General features: G+C 66.2%; 3 protein-coding genes across 4 annotated transcripts; 2 read left to right on the plus strand and 1 right to left on the minus strand.

The window, feature by feature from the left end:
- The first annotated feature begins 1,027 nt into the window (after window positions 1–1,027).
- NCKAP5L (NCK associated protein 5 like) lies at window positions 1,028–5,884 on the plus strand. The gene is made up of 11 exons (XM_054397071.1): window positions 1,028–1,126; window positions 1,625–1,693; window positions 1,780–1,818; window positions 1,900–2,019; window positions 2,110–2,223; window positions 2,662–4,415; window positions 4,522–4,675; window positions 4,804–4,882; window positions 4,964–5,257; window positions 5,414–5,544; window positions 5,645–5,884. Exons 1-11 carry the CDS (start codon window positions 1,028–1,030, stop codon window positions 5,882–5,884), a joined length of 3,093 nt encoding a protein of 1,030 aa, XP_054253046.1.
- A 356-nt stretch (window positions 5,885–6,240) lies between these two features.
- On the minus strand, window positions 6,241–9,936 carry TMBIM6 (transmembrane BAX inhibitor motif containing 6). 2 transcript variants are annotated; one of them, XM_054397061.1, is made up of 10 exons: window positions 9,907–9,936; window positions 8,268–8,370; window positions 8,051–8,159; window positions 7,837–7,957; window positions 7,670–7,718; window positions 7,492–7,589; window positions 7,298–7,377; window positions 7,090–7,190; window positions 6,926–6,998; window positions 6,241–6,831 (listed from the first exon to the last, which is right to left on the minus strand). In XM_054397061.1, the coding sequence occupies exons 2-10, from the start codon at window positions 8,321–8,323 to the stop codon at window positions 6,808–6,810; spliced, it is 711 nt and encodes a 236-aa protein (XP_054253036.1). In that variant the 5' UTR covers window positions 8,324–8,370; window positions 9,907–9,936; the 3' UTR covers window positions 6,241–6,807. The 2 variants fall into 2 exon arrangements, with proteins under 2 accessions (XP_054253036.1, XP_054253035.1); XM_054397060.1 differs by lacking the exon at window positions 9,907–9,936 and adding an exon at window positions 9,223–9,256.
- Window positions 9,937–10,387: 451 nt separating this feature from the next.
- On the plus strand, window positions 10,388–22,044 carry FMNL3 (formin like 3). The gene is made up of 27 exons (XM_054397059.1): window positions 10,388–10,534; window positions 12,751–12,834; window positions 12,910–12,990; window positions 13,095–13,171; window positions 14,277–14,360; window positions 14,647–14,799; window positions 15,727–15,835; window positions 15,922–15,998; window positions 16,084–16,177; window positions 16,601–16,675; window positions 16,774–16,884; window positions 16,979–17,128; window positions 17,234–17,335; window positions 17,421–17,661; window positions 17,836–17,904; window positions 18,367–18,491; window positions 18,585–18,787; window positions 19,248–19,482; window positions 19,584–19,652; window positions 20,034–20,114; window positions 20,203–20,332; window positions 20,421–20,581; window positions 20,830–20,931; window positions 21,031–21,116; window positions 21,191–21,321; window positions 21,434–21,532; window positions 22,011–22,044. The coding sequence occupies exons 1-26, from the start codon at window positions 10,388–10,390 to the stop codon at window positions 21,523–21,525; spliced, it is 3,069 nt and encodes a 1,022-aa protein (XP_054253034.1). The 3' UTR covers window positions 21,526–21,532; window positions 22,011–22,044.
- The last annotated feature ends 264 nt before the right edge of the window (window positions 22,045–22,308 follow it).

A 22,308-nucleotide genomic window follows, 5' to 3' on the forward strand; every position in this document is an offset into this window, starting at 1 on the left:
AGTGGGGGCCCCGTACCCGGAGCCCTGGGGGCCTCCCCGAAGGCTAAGCAGGCTCGTTGGGGGCCCTCCCCAAAGGCTGCTGGGTGCCCCATGGGGCTCCTTCTTCGTGGGGTGATTTGTATCCCCGAGGGTGCCCGGTATCCCGTGTGGATGCCCGGTGCTTCCTCTCCTAGGATGCCCAGTGTCCCGGTGCCGCCTCTCCCAGGGGTCCTCGGTGTCCTGGGCCCCCGGCACCGTCTCTCCGGGGCTGGCGCTGGCGGAGCAGCGCACCGGGGGCGGTGGCGGACACGGCTCCTCCCTGGCCGCGGCGGGAAGGCGGAGCTGGGCCGCCGCCACCTCCCAACAATAGCGCGGCCGGGCCGGGCCGGGATGGAGCCGTCGCCACCGCCAGGACCGGCCCCGGGGCCTCGGTGAGCGGGGCCAAGCGGCAGCGCCGGGAGCCGCGGGCGTGAGTGCGCGGCGAGAACGGAAGAGCGGCGGAGGGGGAGCCCGGGCCGGGGTTGGTGCCGGTGCTCGGGGCCAGTGCTCGGGGCCGACCCCGGTTCCGGCGCGCACGGGGCGAGTGGCGCAGGGAGTCACCGGTACCAGCGGCGGGGGGAGTCCAGGGAAAAGCGGTACCGGGGCCAGGGCCGGGGTGGAGGGGGCCTATGCACCCCGGGGGTGCTGCATATTCTGGTGCCCCAGGGCCGGTGCCGGCCCGCGGGGGTGCTGTGCATCCCGGTGCCCTGGCTTCGGGGGTGGTTCCAGGGTCCCAGCGCATGGTGGGAAGGCTGAGGGGTGGCTGAGGCTGAAGAGCGCCGTGTGGCTCTGTTGTCGGTGAGATCGGGGCTCCGTCCCCCTCTTCAAGCACCTTTTTTCCCCGCAGGTGACACCGCGGAGGACAGGGCTGGCGACGTCCCGAGCGAGGTAACGAGGAAGAGGGGGAAGGTCCAAGCTGCCCTAGGCTTGGCAGTGCTGCGGGCCCGGGGGGCACCGGGCAAGGGCCAGCGCGACCTCCCGGGTGACGCAGGGTCCCCTGCAGCCAGCGATGTCGGAGAGCGTGGCCGAGGCACCGGGAGAGAGCCCCGCGGCGCTTGGGGGAACAGGAACCAGCCATGAGCTGCTGCAGCGGCTGCGGGAGCTGGAGGTACGGCAGTGCCACACGGAGCCAGCGCCAGCAGGCAGCTGTAGGCACCAGGGCAGCTGTGGGCACCAGGGCAGCCACGGGCACCAGGGCAGATGTGTCCGTTGCCTTTGGGCAGCTGTAGCTAGTGCTGCAGAGCAACCATGGCTGTTGCCACCACGCATTTGTGGCCGGTGCCACCCTGCAGCCACAGCCACTGTGGAGCTATGCCCGCTGCCATCATGCTGGTGCTGGAAGGCAGCCATGGCTTGTGCCATTGAGCCAGCAGCCCAGACACTGTGTGCCAGCAACCCAGGCAGACACCACAGCGAGGGGCAGCACTTTCCTGCTTTCCTTGCTCCTTCATCTCTCCTTTTCTCTTGGGGCAGCCTCAGCCTCATCCCTCTGCATGTGACCCTAGGTCCCACCAGGCCAAGGAGTCCCCTTGGTGCCAGGGTGGAGTTCCAGGGGTGCCCAGGACGCTCCACCATGTCCTCTGAGCCATCCCCACTCTGTCCCCAGGCGGAGAACTCAGCCCTGGCCCAGGCCAATGAGAACCAGCGAGAGACCTACGAGCGCTGCCTGGACGAGGTAGGGATGGGGATGTGGGCAGGTGGAGCACATGTGGGCTGCCTGTGCTTTTGCAGCCCACCTAGGGCCCCCCATCTGCTCCCCAGGTCGCCAACCATGTGGTGCAGGCACTGCTCAACCAAAAGGTGGGTGTCAGGTTGGGGGATGTGAGGGGGAGCAGGGCAGGGTCCTGGCTGACACCTCTTGTGCCGTCCTGCCCTGCCCAGGACCTCCGTGAGGAGTGCATCAAGCTGAAGAAAAGAGTCTTTGACCTGGAGCGCCAGAACCAGGCCCTGAGTGACCTCTTCCAGCAGAAACTGCAGCTCTCGGCTGGGTCCCTGCACCAGGTGTGCCCAGGGCTGCCTCGGTGCTGGGGGGAGGGAATCATGAGGCAGAGCCCCTCCAAAGCTTAACCCAAGCATCTCTCTCCTCCCCAGCTGCCTCTGCACCCGGTGCCAGTGCCCTTGGATGCCCCAGCCTGCCACCTGCCCAGCTCTGCTGAGCAGCCACCTGCTGCGCCGTCCCCCAGCCACTGCATCCCCCTGCCGGAGGTGGGTACTGGTGTCTCCAACACCCCCCAGCTCCCCTCCCAAGCTCCAGTGTCCCCCTCCCTGGGCTGTGGTAGCCTCCTCCCCAGGCTCACTGCTTCCAGGTGGTGTCCCCAAGCCTCTGGTGTCCTCTCCTCTGTGCCCCTCCTTGGGTCTGTGTTGCTCCCCATTCCTGAGCTTGCGGCATCAACCTTTCCAAGCCCAGTGTCCCACAGTGTCCCTATGCCTGTGGTGGTCACCTGTGCAGGTCTAGTGTCCACCCTGCTCTCTAAGTCCCTCCATCCATGGTGTCCCCAGCTCCAACATTCTTTGGTCCTGTATCCCCATCTCTCACCCCACTGCATCCCTCTCCACCCATAGTGTGCCCCCCAGGGTGCCATCTTCTCCCAGATGGTGCCCAGTGCAGGGTGCCCCTGGGGTGACTGTGCCTGGACCCCACAGGTGACCCCACTGGTGACATCGAGCAGCCCAGGGCTCAGCCCCGGTGCCCCTACCCTGGACACCCTTTCCCCCTTCTTCAAGAAGAAAGCTCAGATCCTGGAGGTGCTGCGCAAGCTGGAGGAGACAGACCCCCTGCTGGGCCTCCCCCTGGCCTCCCCCGGCTCCCCCGAGCCCTGTGCTGCCCCGGGCTGGCTCACATGCCCGCTACGGGGGCCAGGGGCTGCTGGAGGGTGGCGAGGGGCCGAGGGCAGCCCTTGCTCCTCGCCAGAGGAGGCTACAGCACCGGGCGGGGCCCTGCTGAGCGCCTTGGCCGAGCGTCTGCTGCGCGGTGAGGGCGGCAGCGGCTGCTGCCGGCACAATGTTGAAGCACCCGGGGCTCCCCCCCGGCAGCGGCGCGGCGACCACCCTGCGTTTCTGGGGCTCTATGCCCCAGGCGAGGAGAGCCCTGAGGGGAGCTTCACCCCACTCTCGCCTGGAAGAGGAGATCCCAACCCCCTGTCCTCACCCCCCAAGGTGCTGAAGCTGCCAGCCCCGCCCGGGGCTCTGCGGCTCAGCCCGCAGCTTACTCGGGCATCCAAGATCCCCTGCCGCAGTGGCAACCCCGAGGCCTTGCTGGCACTCAGCTGCCGCACCTCCCCCGATGCCCCGCCGGAACCCAGCTCCCCAGAGCCCCCTGCTTTACCCCCGCCCCACACCTGTGAGGCAGCTGAGCAGCCCCCAGGGCTGCTGGGACCCCCCAGCAGTGGGGTGCGGGCAGCTGCGTCCCCTCCCAGCGCTCGCCGTGGCACAGGGGGCTCGGCCCCCTCTCGCCGCCCCAGCAAGAAGCCCTCCGAGCCAGGCTACCTGCCCTTCAAGGAGCGCCTGGCAGCCCTGGGTAAGCTGCGGGGGGCCGAGGGCCGTGAGCTCCCTGGTCTGGGGCGGCCTGAGAGGGGCCACGGGCCTGAGCCACGACCCCCACCCCGGGCTTGTCTGGGGGGCAGCCTGAAGCATCCCGAGCCGGTTCACAGCGGAGAGCCTTTGGCCCGGTGCTACTCCTCTGGCTCCATGGGTGAGTCGGGCAAGGCGGGGGCTAAGGTTCGCCCCACCGGCGGCAGGACCCCCCCGCGGGCACCCCCCGCACCCCCCACTAAGACCACCCGCAGCCCCCACGGCAGCCCCACCAAGCTGCCCACCAAGCCGGGCGCCAGCAAAGCTGGGACTGCACGAGGTGAGGAGGTGCCAGGGGCCAAAGTGGCAGGACCGCCCCCCCCCCAAACGCTTCCAGCCGCCGAGCCCCCCGGCACGGGGACGCTGCCGGGCGCCGCCGGGCACTCAGCCATCGAGGAGAAGGTGATGAAGGGCATCGAGGAGAACGTGCTGAGGCTGCAGGGGCAGGAGCGGGCACCCGCGGGCGAAGCCAAGGGCAAGGCTGCCGGGGGCTTGGCAAGTTGGTTCGGGCTGCGCCGCAGCAAACTGCCCGCCTTGAGCCGCCGCGGCGACGGCGGCCGCGGCCGAGACTGGGCCGGGACCCCGGCTCCACTGCGCCGGGAGGTGAAGTTGGCCGCCCGGAAGCTGGAAGCTGAGAGCCTGAACATTTCGAAACTGATGGAGAAGGCGGAGGACCTGCGCAAGGCGCTGCGGGAGGAGCACGCCTTCCTGCAGGGGCTGGCACTGGACAAGGGGCGCCCCCGGGGGCCACCCCGGGGCCCCGGCCACCTCCCGGTCATGTACCAGGAGGTGACAGCCGAGACCTTCATGCAGCAGCTGCTCGACAGGTCAGGGTCCGCCCGGGTCCCCTCGCTGGGGTGTGGGGAGTTGATGAAGTTGGGGGGAGGGTGGTGCCCCCTGCTCAAACCCACCCTGCCGTGGCGTTGTGCCTAGGGTGGACGGGAAAGATTTGCCCTACGAGAGCCGCCTGGAGCACAAGCGGGAGCTGTGTGACCTCCGGCGGGTATCCCCCGACACCAAAGACCCCAGGCTGTGCCACCCACCCCGCAACGGCATCGTGGGACACCTGCGGCAGCACCCGGACAAGGTCAGGACCCCTCAGTTCCTCTCTGCCGGGGGCTGTGCACACTGCTCTGGGGAATACCCTGCAGCCACTCAGACATTTTTTTTTTTTTGCCCCCCCCCCCCCCCCCCCCCCCCCCCCCCCCCCATTAGGTGCCCGACGTGGGGCTCCGGGACGAGCTGGCATTGGATGAGAGTTTGTCCGAGTCGGGGACCTCGCAGCACTTCGCTGGTGAGCAGGGGGGTGGGGTGCGTTGGCAGGAGGGCACCAAGGTGGACCATGGGCACCAATGGCCTTTCCTTGTTCCCGCAGCCTGTGGGTCGCTGACACGGACGCTGGACAGCGGGATCGGGACCTTCCCACCCCCGGACTATGGGGGGATCCCCGCCAAGAGTGCCCCAAAACCCCGGGGCCGCCCTGAGCCGCTGCCCGGTGCCGTGCCAGCGCGGCCGCCTGCCATCACCAAAGTGCCGCGCAAGGCCCGGACGCTGGAGCGGGAGGTGCCCAGCGCGGAGGAGCCGCCGGTGGCCAGCAAACACCGGAGCACCCCATCGTGCCGTCCCCCACCCCCCCCCAGCCCCCCAGGCCACCGCGCCGGACCCCAGGGTCAGTGTCCTGCTGTGCCCTGTGCCGAGCAGGGGTGCCAAGGCCCTGCTGATGGTACTGGGGGGTGGGCCCACGCTTGTGCAAGGTGGGGAGGGGGTGATGGGGGAGAGGCCAGCACTGATGCCCCTCCATTTCCCCCCCCCATTTCCCCCCCAGATGCCAGCGGTGACCCCGGGAAGCCACGGCGTGTCCAGCAGAGCAAGAACTGGACCTTCCCCAACGCCAAAGCCTGCGGCGCTGCCGACCCCTTCCTCTGCACCCCTGGGGGGCTGCACCACCCCACCGTGGTAAGGGGGGGCAGGGAGGGGCTGCAGGGGTGTAATCAGCCTCTGCAGGGAGTGGGAGTGGCACAACGAACCCTCCCCTCCCCATACTGTCCCTCCCCAGGCACCCGTCTGCAGCCCAGCCGGACGTCGAGGGACAGCATCCCCCGAGGCGCCCCCCCCGCTGCCCCCCACCCTGAGCGCCAGCAGCAGCCGAACCCCCAGCGCCTCGGACGTGGGGGACGAGGGCAGCACCGAGGCCAGGTCACGGGACGGGGGGCACGGCCCCCCGGGGCTGGAGCACTCCGAGTCTCTCAGCGATTCGCTCTATGACAGCCTCTCCTCCTGCGGCAGCCAGGGCTGAGCCCCCCCGCTCCCCCCGACTGCACTCACGTCTTTCACCCCCCCAATCTCGCTGCGCCCCCCCCACCCCCCCCAACTCTACTCCCTGATCCCACTCTGAGGGTGCTGCCTGGGTTGGAGGGAGGGGTCCCGGTGCCCCGTGTGTCCCCCCCCCCGGCTCTCTCCCATGGTGCTATGGCATTGTACAGCCCCCCCCCGCCCCCCTCCCCCCGGGTTTTTAGCTCAATAAATCTGCCCCCCTTTTCCCCCCCCTCCCCGGGTTATTTATAGCTCTTGTGGAGCTGGTGTTGTCCTTGTGCCAGCTGCAGCCTGCCCGTGGGAGGGGGCATGGAGAGAGGGGGCCAAGAGGTTCCACTCAGAGGTTTATTGACTCTGTCCTGGTGTACAAAGAGATGACAGCAAAAGGGGGAATGGGGTGGGGGAGGCAGAGTGGGGGCTTCCCCCTCGGATTTCTTGGCACTGATGCTACAAGTGAGGCTCCTCCACTGGGGGGCAGGGGAGGGAAGGTCCCACTGCCCACCCCTGGGCTGGTATGGGGAGGAGGGGAACACTCTAACACTCCCCAGGGTGCCAGGGCAGTGGGACTGGGGAGAAAATGCTGCAGAAAACTAAAGTGTGGGAACCCCAAGGGATGGAAACCCCCTCAGGGATAGGAAACCATTCCCCCCAGGGATGGGGAACCCCCTCCCAGGAACCCAGGCTCTTTTTGGGGGGTGAAGGAATGAGCCAAAGTCCAGCAGAAGCTGCAGGTTGGGTTAGAAAACGACCAAAGTAAGCTAAAAGAGAGAAAACCTCACACGAAGAGGAGGCCTCTGGGCTGCTGCTCCTCAGCAGCAAAGCTCAACCCCTTTAATGAACCAGAGAGAAGGGACAGGGACAGGGCAAGGACCAACAGGGACAGCTCCACCTTGGCCTGGAGCTGCTTCACTTCTTCTCCTTCTTCTTTTTCTGCAAGAGGAGAGGTGGTTGGGTCACTGCTAAGCTCTGTGCCCCCTGCCCTGAAGGGGCAGCTTTGTGCCACAGCCAGAGGACTGCCACCCACCTCAGACATGCCCAGGATCATCATCAGCTCCCGGAAGATGTCGACGAAGTCAAGGAAGAGATCAACACAGTGCCTGGGAGGGTGGAAGGAGAAGCCCAGGGGAGGATGTGACCCTGTCCTGTGTGTCCCTGCTCCCCACCATCCTCCCTGTCCCCAGCACCCACCAGATGTAATCCTTGTCCCCACTCTCTGCCTTCTCAATGATGAGCTGTGTGTCGAAGAGCACGAAGCCACACATGATCATCAGCCCCACATAGAGGTTGGCCTGTGGGGGGAAGGGGAAAGGGGACATTAGATGGGGACAGCTCTGTGGCACCGGTGCCAGCTGATGTCTGTCCATCTGTCTGGCCTAGCCTGCGGCAGAGCACTCACTGTGAAGAGCCAGGTGGATCTCACGAAGGCATTAACCAGAGAGGAGAGAAGCATCAGGGTGAGGCCAGAGAGCAGGAAACCTGCCATGGAAGGGCAGGGAGTGAGGCCTGGCCTCAGCCTCACTGTGGGGTGTCCCCTGCCCCAACTGGGGAGTCCACAGACCCCTCCCCTGGGTCCACCGTGGCCCCTCTCACCTCCCAGGTAGAGGAAGCTGCGGCGCCGGGCATAGAGGGCACTCAGCGAGAAGCAGGCAAAGATGGTGGCAGTGCCCAGGAAGGCAGTGGGGATGATGCTAGGAGAGAGCAGAGGGGATGAGCAGGGCCTTGGGGGTTCCTGGGGGGCAGCTGGGGCCAGGGGGGGTCATGCTCCTACCTGGGGTTGATGGAGATGCACATTTCCAAGAGGGGCCCAAGGTTGATGCCTGGAAGGACAGCAGAGTGTCACAGAAGCCATCTGGGGGTTGTTTGGGGTCTTTGACCCTGCCCTGCCCAGGGCTCAGGGTCCTGCCAGGCTTGGGAGGGTCTCTGGAGCCCACCTACCTGTCAGGAAAGCGAAGCCCACCAGCATCCCCAACCTCTTCTGCTCTGTGTCCCGGCTGTGCGGGGTGGCTGTCAGCCAAATGATCAGCCCCAGGGCGCCCAGCCCAGTCAGGAGGCTGAACTGGGGGGCAAGAGGCAGGTGAGGGCATGGCACCATCTCAGTGGGGTGGGTGTGAGCACAGGGACCACCCACAGCACCCCAGGGGCCACCTACCTGGAGGAGCTGGGTCACCATGTTGACATAAGCCCCCACGGCCGCCACAAACATGCAGAGGGCAAAGCTGGCATAGACCCTCTTGAGGTGCTCCTGGGTGGAGGCTGAGCTGTGGGCAAGAGGGGGGGGGGGAGCAGTGAGGCTGGTGGGTGAGGCTGGCACAGCCTTGGAATGAACCCCCTGACTCCAAGCCCAGCCTGCTGGAGGTGCTACTCACATGTGAGAGAACTTGAAGAGGGCATCGTAGTTGATGTTCCGGTTGAAGACGTTCATGGTGACAGGCTGGGAGGGGCCCCACTGGCCACCTGGCAGAGGGGTAACTGCAGGAAGGGAGGTGGCTCAGAAGGGGACACAGGAGCAAGCAGCTGGCACCAGGAGCTGCTTGGGCTCCAGAGCCCTTCTTGCCCAGCTGGTGCAAGCCTTGCAGGCTGTTGCAAGACCACGGCTGCCCCTGGGAAGGCTCCGACCCCGTGGGCGTGCTGCCGGCAGCTGGAAAGCGTCTTTGTGCCAGGCTACCATTAGTGCCTCTAATGACCTCCCCAGAGGAGGCTCTGGCAGTGTGACGCTCCCTGCAGGGCCTCTTCCTCCTCCTCCTCCTCATCCCTTCCAGCTCCTGGCCGGCTGGTGTTTACCTTGCCAGTGCTGTTTACCTTGCCACCTGCAGGAGGCCAACCAGCCCAGCAGGAGGAAAAAGCTGCCTGGCCCAGACGAACAGACAGGACCTGAGGGGGCACAGGCCATGGGGCTGCCAAGTGGCCACCCCAGTGGAGGGAGGGGCCTGGGATCTCCTCATGTCACAGCAGCACAGATCCCTCTGCCTGCCGTGCTTAGCCAGGGCTGTGCTGGTTTTCCTCCAGCACTGACACAGTGGCAGATTGGTTATCATGGGCCTGGTGCCTCCTGGCTCGGCCCCACAGCTCATGGCAAGGCAGAAGGGGAGGTTGCTGCCCCATGGCCTGGCCAGGGGTTGCACAGGGGAATGGGGAAGCTGCAGGGTGTGGTGGCTGCGGAGGTGTGTGACAGCCTCCTCCTGGCATGGCAGGCAGTGGTGACAGCAAGTTTCATCAGGGAGGGCCTGACGTCCCCAAGGGGGTGCCAAGTGGGTCCCGACTCAGCACAAGGACCTGGGTCTCCTGTGCCAGAGCCAGGGAGTCTGGACAGCAGCTCATCACCTGCCAGGCAGGCACAGTCTCCCTGCTGTGAGTGCCTAGGACGGGGCTGGAACCGTTTCGGTTTCACCGGTGACGTCCCCGGTCGATGTCCCGAGGGCGGCTCCTGGACACTGGCGTCAATTGGTAACCGCGACTGTAGCTGCTGGGCGACCTTTACCCACCGGCGCCTGCACCCATCCCTGGCCCTGGCACTGCCCCAGGCCCACCTTCGACAGCTCGCCTCCCCTGCGGGCACCTCGGAGGGAGCCTCCCTCTGGCTCCCCCCCATTGCTCCCCCTGGAACCAAATGGAGCTTCCATGGAGGTCCGGAGCTGCGTTCACCCCCCCGGCAGTGAGGCCTGGGCACGGGGTCAGGAGATGCCCAGGCCGGGTTCCTCCTGGATGAGCCCTAACGCGGGGACAGGAGTCAGCCGGGCCCCACTCCGGGAACGAAGCCGGGCGGGGGTGCAGGAGCGGCCAAGCCCTCCCGAGGTGAAGCCTGGAGGGGGCACAAGAGCCGGCTGGGCCCCCCCGGAGTGAGGCCTGGTTGTTGGAGGGGGCAGGGGCCGGCCGGGCCCTCCGGGGCGAGGCCTTGCGGCGCGGTAAAAGCTGCCCAGTGCCACAGGCGGTGCCGGGGCCCCGGAGGCCGGCGGGAACCCCCCGGCAGGTCCAGGCCCCCCCTCCGCTGCGCTGCGCTCCCCTCACCTGCGCGGCGTCCGCCGTCTGTACCAGGCCTCGAACGGTCCCCACTATGCCCCGCCCCCAGCACCCATTGGCCATCGTGCGGCGGAGGCCCGCCCTCCATTTAGCTCTATTGGCCTGCCGCCACTATACGGAGTGGGGCGGGGCGATCTATCGCCACCGCCCATTGGCGGCCGGCCGCGCCCGAGCACCACCATTGGCCAGCCTCGCCCTCCCCCGCACAGAAGCACGACGCCCATTGGCCGTCGTAGTGTTAGCCAGGCCAATGGGAATCTTCCAATCGCTCCCGGCCTTTAGGCGCCCCCTGGTGGTGCTGCCCTCCCTCCGCTCTTGGACTCCCTCTGGCGGCGCCACCACCAAGCCGCAGGCGGCCAGTCGGGACGGGGCGGGGACGGGCGGGGCGGAGCGGGGCCGGGAGGCGGTGGCGGCGGCCGGACGCGACGGGCTGAGCCTCCCCCGCCGCCCCCCGGTGCCTGGGCCGGGGATGGGGAACGTGGAGAGCGCGGACGGGGAGGCGCTGCCCCGGGGTCCGGGAGCGGTGGCGGCCCCGGGGGGGCCCGGGCTGCTCGCTCCGGGCAAGATGCCGATGCCGGAGCCCTGCGAGCTGGAGGAGCGCTTCGCCCTGGTGCTGGTGAGACACCGACCCCCGCCGCGGCCCCCGTCTCCCGCTGCGCCTCTCCGGTTCCCGTGTGCCCTCCTCGGTGCGCTTCCCCCGTGCTCCGTCCCTGATTCTGCCGCCCCTCCTCTGGCTCCTGCTGCGCCCTCTCGGTCCGCCCCTAATCGGGACCCCTCCTGGGACGCCCTCCCGGGCCGGGCGCGCCCCTCCGAGGCGCTCCTCTCCCCGCGTCCGGCTGCTGCGGGGCCAGCGGGAGGGCGGGCACGGGCAGGAACGACGCCGGCGCCCGGAGGATGGGACAGTGGCCGCAGGGCAGGGAGCAGCCCCGGGGGAAGCCTGGATCGGGGAGCCCCGGGGGGATGACGCCATTCCCGATGCCACCAGTGGGACCTTGGAACTTTTTGAGCTGGGAAAGTCCCATCGAGGCGGCGCTCGGAGCTGGGTGCGGGTCCCCGAGGCTGGGGGTCCCCATGGGTGCCGGTGTGGTTCCCAGTTCGCCTTCACGGCTGGGGCGGTGGCCATCGTGCCGCGGTCACCGGGCAAGGCTGTGGTGCCACTCCAGTACTGGTGCTGTGGTTTGCTGTCCCAGCACCATGTCCCTGGCGCTATCGGTACCACCGATGGTAGCCACCCCGTCCCACCGGTGCCTGGCTCCTGGCCCATCCGCGGTGCCGGTGTGGGGCTGGGGCGGGGGCGGTAAGCATACCATGGCCGAGTGACATCCGTGACACCCGGTCCTTGACACCCGGTACCGCCATCTCGGTGGTGGCCGTAGCCTGTGGCAGCCGTGTCTGGGCAGGAAATACCGAGTGTGGTCCCACGGGGCTCTGGGAGCTGGACCCTGGGGGCACCGTGGGGCACCCGTCCGCGGGGCCATTGCCCGTCGCTCCGTCCCACGCCGGGCGGTTGCGGATGCCGGTCCCCGCGGGGCCGGTGACGGGGGGGACGCATCCTGCCTGGACTACGCTGACGCTGGTACAGCGGGTGGGGTGGAGGATTTTGGGGGTGGCGGCCCCGGGGGTTCCCCCAAAACCTCTCATTCATCCCCCTACCGACGTCGGCGTCCCCCGGTGCTGTCCTGGCGGGGAGAAAAGTAGTCATCGCGATGGGGTGGCCCCCGGGTGTGTCCCCACGTGTCCCCCAGCTCCGGTAGCCCCCGGTTCCTCGGGTCTGTCGCGGGAACGCGACTCAGTCCCGGGGCAGCAAGGGTGGGGGGTCCCCGATGCGGGGCGGTGGCAGAGGAAGTGCCCGACCGGGAGCGGCCCCACTCCCGCCACAAAGGCAGGAAGCCGAGCGGCGGGAATGCCGCTAAGAGCGGCAGCACTTCAAAGCCACCCCGGCGCCCCCCGTCCCTGCCCGGGGCCTCCGTGTATCCCCACGTCCCTCCGAACTCCAGTCCCGGGGTGTCCCGGGGGAGGGCGACCGTTGGTCACAGTTTACAAATAACCGTGGTGCTGTGAGCAGGATGGCACCACCCTGGTCCCCAGGGCGATTTTTGGGGGGACCTCATCCCAGCGGTGAGGTCCCTGGTACCACGGCACTGTCATCATTGTCTCCCTGGTATCCATGGTCTCTGCCAGGCTCTGCCCTGGTGCCCTGCGGCTCTGCGGCACCGGGATGAGCAGGGAAGGGATAATTTTAGGTACCACGGTACCTCCCAGTTGTGGTGGTGGCCAGCTCCTACTAACGGCGTTGCCACCTTGCCAGGGTGGCATCACCCAGCAGGGTGGCATCACTCCTTGGGGCATCTCCAAGCCCACAGCCTTTTGGCATTCCCGGATTCCTCTGTGGTATTTTATTTGTGTCCTCGGCAATACCAGGGCCTGAGCAAGTCCTTTAGGTCGTCCATGACAGTGCCCCATGTGCCAGTGAGCTCTGGCACTGCCGCCAGGCCTCATGGCGTGGTTGGAGAGTGGAGGCTGTGGTTTGCCAGTGAGGAAGTGGCTGCAGACGGGAAGGATGTGGTGGTTCTGGGCAGATTTGGTGCTGCTAACAGCTGGCACATGGTCCTGGTGGCACTGCTGTCCCCATGCCACTCATGTCCCACCAGTGCTTCCCAGTGCTGCTCTGGCCATGCTGTGGGTCTGAGAGCCCTCAGAGGGGAGCTCTGGTTGTGCCATGGGGCTCAGAGTCCCAGAGGGGGACCCAGGCTGTGCTGTGGGAACAAGAGCCCTCAGACGGGGATGGTGCCCCCATACCCTCCAGGGTGACATGCCCTCCTGTGCCCCCAGAGCTCCATGAACCTGCCCCCGGACAAAGCTCGGCTCCTGCGCCAGTACGACAATGAGAAGAAGTGGGACCTCATCTGCGACCAGGTGGGGGTCTAGGAGGGTCCTGGGGGTTGCTGTGCTACTGTGCTAGGGTCACCCACACCCCCTTGTGCCCCCCAGGAGCGGTTCCAGGTGAAGAGTCCTCCCCATGCCTACATCCAGAAACTGCACGGCTTCCTGGAGCCGGGTGTCACGCGGAAGGTGAGGGGCAGAGGAGGTCTGGGGGAGTCTCCAGAGGGGCTGGGGGTGTCTGGGAAGGTGCAGGGTACTGGGGGAGTCCAAGCTAAGTCTCACTCTGCCCCCAGAAGTTCAGGAGGAGGGTGCAGGAGTCCACCAAGGTCCTGCGTGAGCTGGAGATCAGCCTAAGGACAAACCATATCGGGTGAGAGTGGGGAGGCCCTGGGGGGGGTGTGGGGTCCCGGGGAGGGGGTGGGTGTGTAGGGGGGTGAGGTCCCATCACCATCCCCGGCACAGCTGCAGGGGAAGTCAGAGGCGCTGCAGGAACTGGGCTGGTTCCTGCCCTGGCCGAGCCGCGGGCCAGGGCTGCCCGCGGGCAGGTCCCGGGGGCGGATGCCGCGGGCGGGTGGCCCTGGCGCTGACTCCCTGCGTGGAGGGGCACGGCCGGATCCTGCCCGGCTCCTCCCGGCACCGGAGGGCTCGGTGCCATCCCATCGCTGCACCGGTGCCACCTCGACCCCTTCACTTTGTTCCAAGGGGCTCTTCAGGGGAGCCGCAGGGGCTGGCCGGAGGGATGGGGACATTACCGGGGAGGTCACCAGCGTGTGCCTGGCAGCCTGGCCGTGCCCACATGCTTGGGGCAGCTCGTGCACGTGCCAGTCTGTGCCAGGCTCCTGGCTCCGCCGTGGCCGTTCGGTTCTTCCCCCACCCCATTGGGTTCTTCCTCTGCCTGCCGCAGAAAATAGCAGCAGCTGGAGACAGGAAACTGAGCTGGGGGGGGGGGCTGGCGGCGCCGGCAGGAAAGGGGCGGCCACGGCCACCCCCCCCGCCGGCTCCTGCTGCCGCCCGATGCGGGGCTGCGGGCAGGGGTACAGGCAGGTGTATGGGCATGGGTGCGGGCAGCGGTAGGGGAAGGGGTACAGGCACCCCGAGGCTGGGCAGCCTCACCCTATGCTCGAGGTGCTACTGGGGGCTCCCATTGCACATCCCCCACCTGATGCCCACCCTAACACCCTCCCGCGGAGGTGGGCCCGGGCACCCTGAATGCCACCCTTCCAGGGTGCCCAGCGCTGAGGATTGGGGGCAGAGCCCCTAGCCCCCAGCTCAGCTTCCAGCCTGGTGCTGAGCCCTCTATGCAGCCAGCAGATAAAGCTGCACTGGGTGCTGGCAGTGCTGATAGCAGAGGGGCTGCAACGATCACCAGGGCCCTGTCTGTGCCAGGCTGGGGATTCCCATGAGGGGGGGGGGGCATGCCAGGGTGGAGTGCCCCGGGTTGCTGCAGGCTCTGATGGGCAGCCCCTGTACTGTAGGTGGGTTCGGGAGTTCCTCAATGATGAGAACAAAGGCCTGGACGTGCTGGTGAACTACCTCTCCTTCGCCCAGTGTGCCGTAATGTGAGTAGGGCACTGGGGGTCCCTGGCACCTGGAGGGTCTTGCTGCCCCATGGCAGCTCCCTTGGCCACTGCTCATCCCCTTATTGGCACTGGGTGACACCTGGGAACCTGCCTATTGTTAGGGGGGGTCCTGAGGGTTTGGGGGGAGGGCATCCCAGAGCCACCTCTGCACCTCTCCTTGCCACGCTGCTGCCCAAGTGCCCTCTGCTTGCCGCACTTGCCGTGGTGGCTGTGCCGCTCTGTGCCCAGGCTGTGCTCCCTGCTGCCCACCACCTGTCCCACTCAGGTTGGACTTTGAGGGCCTGGAAGGTGGTGAGGACGGAGCGCTGGAGAAGCTGCGCGCCTGGAGCAGGTCCATCGAGGATCTGCAGCACCCCAGTGCCTTGTCTGCCCCCTTTGCCAGCAGCCTCGCCCGCTCTGCCCGCCAGACTGCCCTACGGTAGGTACCCACTGCCGTGCCCAGCAGCTGCCCCTCTCCAGCTGGTGCTTGCTGTGTGCCACCTGCTGTTTCGCCTGCCATGGGGTGTGCCAGGTCAAGCACCAGCCTGCCACTCTGTGTGCCAGGCCAAGCACCAGCCTGCCACACTGTGCCAGCCATTCATCATCGTGACCTGTGCCAAGCACCATCCTTCCATGGTGCATGTCAGCCCACTCAGCCCAGTGCCAGGCCCAGTCCTGCCCATGGCACGTGCCAGGCCATGCACTATCTTGCTCTGTGCCAAGCACCATCCTATCATGGTGTGTGTTGTGCCATGCACTGTTCTGCCCTGTGCTGGGCACCATGGGACTTGTCATGGCTTGTGTGCCACTGCCCTACACTGTGCCCTAAGCATCTCTGGGGCTTGCCCAGGGTGTGACTGTGCCATGGCATGTGCCATGTGTACTGCATCCTGCACTGTTACATCATGCCGTGCCCCACCACAGCATCTGGGCCCTGCCGCTGCCACCCTGCCTGTGCCCGCTGCCCGCTGCGGCTGTGCTGCCTCCGCTCACCCCTGTTCTGGCTCTGTCCTCATGCCCCAGGGTGACCTTTCCCCATCTGTGCTTCCAGGGCCAGGGCCCCCCCTCTCTGGCTGCTTTCTCTCTCTCTCTTCTCTGTGCACGCTGAGCCACCTGCCCGCTGGGTAAGTACCGGCTGCCCGCTGCCAGCCTGGTGCCCGCGGGGGCTTCGCTCGCGTCTCTGCCAGCCTCTGTCCCTTCTGCCCTTCTCTCTTCTCTCCAACAGCCCCAAGCTGTCCCCATGCTGTCCCCACCCTGGTCGCCACCCTGGTCCCATGGGGTTGGTTCCCACCTGGGTGAGCACTGGCAATGCAGCCCTGGCAGTGCCAGGGTCCCACTCACCAGTGCCCTGTGTGTCCCCTCCCAGCTATGGCACTCTGCCCAGCCGCAGGGCACTGAAGAACTCTCGCTTGGTGAGCCAGAAGGATGATGTCCACCTCTGCATCATGTGCCTCCGAGCCATCATGAACTACCAGGTACTGCCACCCTGGGCTGGAAGGGCACATGGTGGTGCCATGGCCACGCTGGCATTGCCAATGCCCTCCCTGCTCTGTCCCTGCAGTATGGCTTCAACCTGGTCATGTCCCACCCCCACGCTGTCAACGAGATCGCCCTGAGCCTCAACAACAAGAACCCGAGGTGAAGGGGAGGGGTCTGGCTGGGGGGGAAGTTGGGAGGGTGCCCCTAGTGCCAGCTGGGTGCTGATGGTCCTGCTCTGGCCCAGGACCAAGGCACTGGTGCTGGAGCTGCTGGCAGCTGTCTGCCTGGTGAGGGGTGGTCACGAGATCATCCTGGCTGCATTTGACAACTTCAAGGAGGTACCAGGGATGGGGAGGGGGCATCAAGAATGGGCTGAACCTTGGTGGGGGATGGATTGAAGCTTGAGGAGGGGAGATTGAGACTGGAGAGGAGGAAGAAATTCTTTCCAGTGAGGGTGGGGAGACACTGGAACAGGTTGCCCAGGGAGGTCCTGGATGCCCCCTCCCTGGAGGTGTTCAAGGCCAGGCTGGATGAAGCCTTGAGCTGCCTGGGCTGGTGGGAGGTGTCCCTGCCCATGGCAGGGGGCTGGAACTGGATGAGCTTTAGGGTCCCTTCCAACCCAACCCATTCCATGGATCAATGAAAGCAGGGAAACACAAGGACTGGGCTGGCATTAGGGGACTGGAGCCCAGGGGCTGGGTTAGGGTTAGGGGGCTGAGGGGTGCCCAAGCCTGGGTTAACCTCATGCCTCCCCCACCCAGGTCTGCAAGGAGAAGCATCGCTTCGAGCGCCTCATGGATTACTTCCGCAACGAGGACAGCAGCATCGACTTCATGGTGGGACACCCGCTGCTGGGCAAGGGGAAGGATCTCTGGAGTGGCAGGGAGTGCTCTGGGGGTGGGGGGCCCTCTGGTGATGCCAGCCCTGCCCACAGGTGGCCTGCATGCAGTTCATCAACATCGTGGTGCACTCGGTGGAGGATATGAACTTCCGCGTCCACCTGCAGTATGAGTTCACCAAGCTGGGGCTGGAGGACTTCCTGCAGGTATGGTGGGGGGAGGGTCAGAGGGCCAGGGGGTGGGGGGCACCCCAAGGAGCCCCCTTCCTCCCCATCCCTGACACTGCCTCGATGCCCACAGAAGTCGAGGCACACGGAGAGTGAGAAGCTGCAGGTGCAGATCCAGGCCTACCTGGACAATGTCTTCGATGTTGGGGGCCTGCTGGAGGATGCTGAGACCAAGAATGTGGCCCTGGAGAAGGTGGAGGAGCTGGAGGAGCATCTGTCCCATGTATGTGAGCATGGGAGCCTGGCTGGTGCCCCCGGGTGGTGCTGGGGATGTCCCCGAGCTAGTGTGACAGCCACATGTGTGTCTGGCCCCTCTGTCTCCCCCCAGCTCACTGAGAAGCTTCTGGACCTGGAGAATGAGAACATGATGCGGGTGGCAGAGCTGGAGAAGCAGCTGCTGCAGAGGGAGAAGGAGCTGGAGACAGTCAAGGTACATGGGGGGTGACCATGGTGGGGGTCTGTGGAGAGTGGAATAGCGTCCTGACCGCCCCCAGCCTGCCCCTTGCTGTCCCCAGGAGACCTGCGAGCACACAAGCCACCAGGTGCACACTCTGCGGAGGATGATCAAGGAGAAGGATGAAGCCTTCCGGCGGCACTACGGCTCCAAGCCCCCCTCCGTGGCAGGCAGCGAGACCCCTCTCCAGCCCGAGCCCCTCGAGGATGCCCTGCGGGTCCCTGTCCTGCCCCCCGTGGAGGCTGCATGCCCTCCGCCCCCACCCCCGCCCCCGCTGCCTCCTCCTGCACCCCCACTCCCAGGTTAGTCCCCAAAAATGGAGCATTGCTGGGGCTGGGCTGGCCCCAGAATGGGGTGAGGAGGGCTCCAGAACTGGGGGTGTCGCTCGTGCTGGGCCACTCCTGAGGCTAGGGGAGGGTCCTCAGAATTGGGCCACCCACAGCGGGGCACAGGCTCAGCCTCTCCTCCTTTCACAGGCAAGTGCCCCCCAGCCCCTCCGCTGCCCGGGGCTTCACCCTCCATCGCTCTCACTGTTGGGCTCTCAGGTAGGTGGGAAGGGCATGGGGACCATGGGGGCAGGGAGGACATGAGGAAAAGGGGGCATGGGGACTGGGGGGAGCAAGGAAGGCATGAGGGTAGGGAGGGCATGGGGACTGTGGGAGCAAGGATGGCATAAGGACCATGGGGACAGGGAGGGCATGAGGGCAGGGAGGGCTTGGGGACTGGGGGGGCAAGGAGGACTTGGGGATTGTGGGGGCAAGGAGGGCATGGGGACAGGGAGGGCATGGGGACTGTGGCCACAGCAGGGAGTTTTTGGTTGCCAGAGTGCTGGGGTTGCAGTCACCAAGGGCTGGCTGGGTGCAGGGACCACAGCACTGGGATGGTGTTCACCAAGGGCATGGCGGCAGCCTGGGGACTGACCTGCTGGGCTTGGGTGGCTGAGGGTGGGCACAGGATGCATGGCCCTGCCCCGGTGGGGGCTGAGCCCTCTGCTGCGCTGCTGGCAGCCATCCGCATCAAAAAGCCAATCAAGACCAAGTTCCGGCTGCCAGTGTTCAACTGGACGGCTCTGAAGCCCAACCAGATCAGTGGGACAGTGTTCAGTGAGCTGGATGATGAGAGGGTGCTGGAGGTGAGCCCAGCACCCCTAGCCTGAGTGCCCAACTGCCTGCTGCCACCGCTGCTGCCCACCTCTGTCTGAACCCCACTGCCCTTGCCCTGCCAGGACCTTGACCTGGAGCGCTTTGAGGAACTCTTCAAGACCAAGGCGCAGGGTCCAGCCCTGGACCTCGTCTGTGCCAAGAGCAAGGCGGCACAGAAAGTGGCCAGCAAGGTGACGCTGCTGGAGGCCAACCGTGCCAAGAACCTGGCGATCACCCTGCGCAAGGCTGGCCGTGGCACTGAGGAGATCTGCAGAGCCATCCACACGTAGGTGCCCCCAGCCTGGGGTGCAGTGGGGAGGTGCTGGGGCAGGGCTTGATGGAGTGAAGGGGACCCTGGCAAGGGTGCACAGGGGCTAGTGGGGGTGCAAGGGGGCTGGGTGGGGTACAGGGCTGCCCAGACATGGTACAGGGTGCTGGCTGGGGTGCAGGGATGCCCAGGCATGGTTCAAGGAGCTGGTTGGGGTGCAGGGGTACCCCGGCAGGGTGCAGGGTGCTGGCTGGGGGTACGGAGGTGCCCAGGCAGGGTGCAGGGTGTTGTCTGGGGGCACAGAGTTGCCCAGCAGGGTGCAGGGTGCTGGTTGGGATGCCAGGTACCCAAGCAGGATGCAGGATGCAAGGTGCTGGGTGCCACCTGAGGGCGCAGCGCTGCCCAGGCAGGGTGCAGGGTGCTGGGTGCCGCCAGGGGGCGCAGCGACGCTCCAGTTAGCGACGTGCCCCGGGTGCAGATTCGACCTGGCAACGCTGCCGGTGGACTTCGTGGAGTGCCTGATGCGGTTCCTGCCGACCGAGGCGGAGGCTAAGGCCCTGCGGCAATACGAGCGTGAGAGGAAGCCGCTGGAGGAGCTGGCAGATGAGGACCGCTTCATGCTGCACTTCAGCAAGGTGGAGAGGCTGCCCCAGCGCATGGCCATCATGGCCTTCCTGGGCAACTTCAGTGACAATGTCCAGATGCTGACACCGGTAGGGAGCTGGGTGAGGCAGGGATGGCATTGGCTGAGGGTGCCCAGGCTCTGTACCCAGGGTGAACCCCACCCTCTACTCCCACTTTTGTCCCCCTGCAGCAACTCAATGCCATCATCGCAGCCTCAGCCTCGGTTAAGTCCTCCCAGAAGCTGAAGCAGATGTTGGAGGTGAGTGTGGAAAGGAACCTGGTGGGAAAGGAACCTAAGGGGTGTTGGTTGACAGTGGCTGGAGATGAGCCAGGGGGTGCCCGGGTGGCTAAGAAGGCCGTCAGCAGCCTGGCCTGGGTCAGTAGTGGTGTGGGCAGCAGGAGCAGGGCAGGGATTATGCCCCTGGCGTGGGCACTGGGGAGGCTCCACCTTGAATCTTGGGATCAGGTTTGGGCTCTTCACTCCAAGGGCATTGAGGGCTGGGGCAGGGTCAGAGAAGGGTAAGGAATCTGGGGAAGGGTCTGGAGAACAGGGTTGGGGAGGAGCAGCTGTGAGGCAGGGGATCCCGTAGGGGTCTCACTCCTCCCTGCCTCTCCCATCCCTGCTGCTTCCACCCTGCAGATCATCCTGGCCCTGGGCAACTACATGAACAGCAGCAAGCGCGGTGCCGTCTATGGCTTCAAACTGCAGAGCCTGGACCTGGTGGGCACCCCCTGAACCCTGGGTTCCCTGGGACCATGTCGGGGGTCCCATCCCACAGCCCTGACACCCCCCTACAATCCCCCTGCAGCTCCTGGACACGAAGTCAACAGACAGGAAGCTGACGTTGCTGCACTTCATCGCCCTGACTGTGCGGGAGAAGTACCCTGAGCTGGCAACCTTCTGGCAGGAGCTGCACTTCGTGGAGAAGGCAGCCGCAGGTGCCCACCCTGCCCCTGAACCCACACCAGACAGAGCTGTCCACCAGGCAGGCCACAGGTGCCCTGAGCTGCACCCATTTGCCCACAGTGTCCCTGGAGAATGTGCTGCTGGACGTGAAGGAGCTGGGCAGGGGCATGGAGCTGCTGCGCCGGGAGTGCAGCCTGCACGAGCACAGCGTCCTCAGGACCTTCCTGGCCTCCAGTGAGGGCAAGCTGGAGAGGCTGCAGAAGGATGCACGGACAGCTGAGGTGAGCCCCAGGCCTCCTTGCCTGACTTTGCATGCCCCTTGTGCCAGGAGGCCGCCAGCAGCCAGCTGTAGGATGTTGGTGACCATCCCCTCCCCTGCCCTGTGGCAGAGGTCCCATCCCAGAAGACATCCAAGATCAGCCTTGCTCTGGGTGGGTGTATCCCTGCTGCCTGCAGTGGGGGTCAGCCCAGTTGACCTTGGTGGGGGGAGGGTCTCTTCTATCCTGCTGCAATCTGGGATCTGTTCCAGGATGCCTACAACACCGTGGTGAGGTATTTTGGTGAGAGCCCCAAGACCACCCCACCCGCTGTCTTCTTCCCGGTCTTTGTGCGCTTCATTCGCTCCTACAAGGTGAGGTGGGGCAGCCGGGGGCACCCAGAGTGGTGGTGGCACCGGTAGTGGGTCAGGGCAGGGCTGGCTCCCATCACTGATGTGCCCTCACCCTGGCAGGATGCGGAGCAGGAAAATGAAACACGGAAGAAGCAGGAGGAGGTGATGCGAGAGAAGCTGCTGGCACAGGAGGCTAAGAAGCAGGAGAAGGTGGGTATGGGGTGGGCACACAGGGTGAGGTGGGGCAGGGAGGGGACCCCAGTGTCCCCAACCTGGGCTCTATGGCACCGCCCCCGCAGCGCAACAAGTGGCAGCAGCAGGAGCTGATCGCGGAGCTGCGGCGCCGCCAGGCCAAGGACCATCGCCCGGTCTACGAGGGCAAGGATGGCACCATTGAGGACATCATCACTGGTAGGGTGCCCACGCCCCCTGTCCCCAGCCCTGCCCAGCCACCTGGCTCCCAGCCGTGTGTGGGGGCTGATGTGTCCCTGTGCCCCCAACCCCCTGCCCATGCCCCCTGCAGCGCTGAAGAGCGTTCCCTTCACTGCCCGCACTGCCAAGCGTGGCTCCCGCTTCTTCTGCGACCCCTCCCACCATGACGAGTCCAGCTGTTAGCCCCCAGGTACCGCTGCATGCCGGGACCCCCAGGATCCCCCGGGATCCCCCTCCATTCCCCCTCAGCCCTGCATGCCCCCTCCTGCACACCCCCCCCCTCCCCGCATGCTGTCACCGCTGGGTGCCCAGCACCCAACCCCCCTCCTGACCGGGAGGGCAGAACTAGATCCTGGCACTGGATCCTGCTACTGGATGCTGGCACTGGATCCCAGTGCATTACTGGTGCCCAGCACAGAGTCCTGGGGCAGGATCCCAGCACTGAATTCTGGTGGAACACTGAGGCCTGGCACAGGATCCTGCCACTGGATCCCAGTGCAAGGCTGGATCTCTGGCACAGAGCCCTTGCTTTAGTGCCCTGTCAGGGCAGGGTCCAGTGCAGTACTTGTCCTGCTGGGTGCCTGAAGTCCTGTCTTCACTCCTGGCTGGACTGGGGTCACCCAGGCCCACCCCCCAGGCCCGGTGTGCCCTGACCCCTGGTCCCTCAGCCCGCAGGTGGATCCAGCTGTAGCCCAGCAAGGGGAAGGACCTCTCCTGCAGTCCCTGCAGACTGCCCACAGCAGGAGCCACCAAGTCCTGCCTCTGACTGCAGTGTTGCAGGGAGGGCACCAGCGCTGGTGGCTGACCCCTGGGGTGTCCCCTTCGCCTCGGGGTCCCCATGGGGGTCACCCCCGCAGGGCCCCATCTCGCTGAGGGAACCACAAGCCCCCCCCTCAACCCCGCGCTCGTCACTTTGACCACTGATGTGAACACTAATTACGAAAAAAAGGGACCAAAGCCAGGCCA

The sequence above is a fragment of the Indicator indicator genome, chromosome 41 (genome assembly GCF_027791375.1).
Source record: "Indicator indicator isolate 239-I01 chromosome 41, UM_Iind_1.1, whole genome shotgun sequence".
Taxonomy (NCBI): domain Eukaryota; kingdom Metazoa; phylum Chordata; class Aves; order Piciformes; family Indicatoridae; genus Indicator; species Indicator indicator.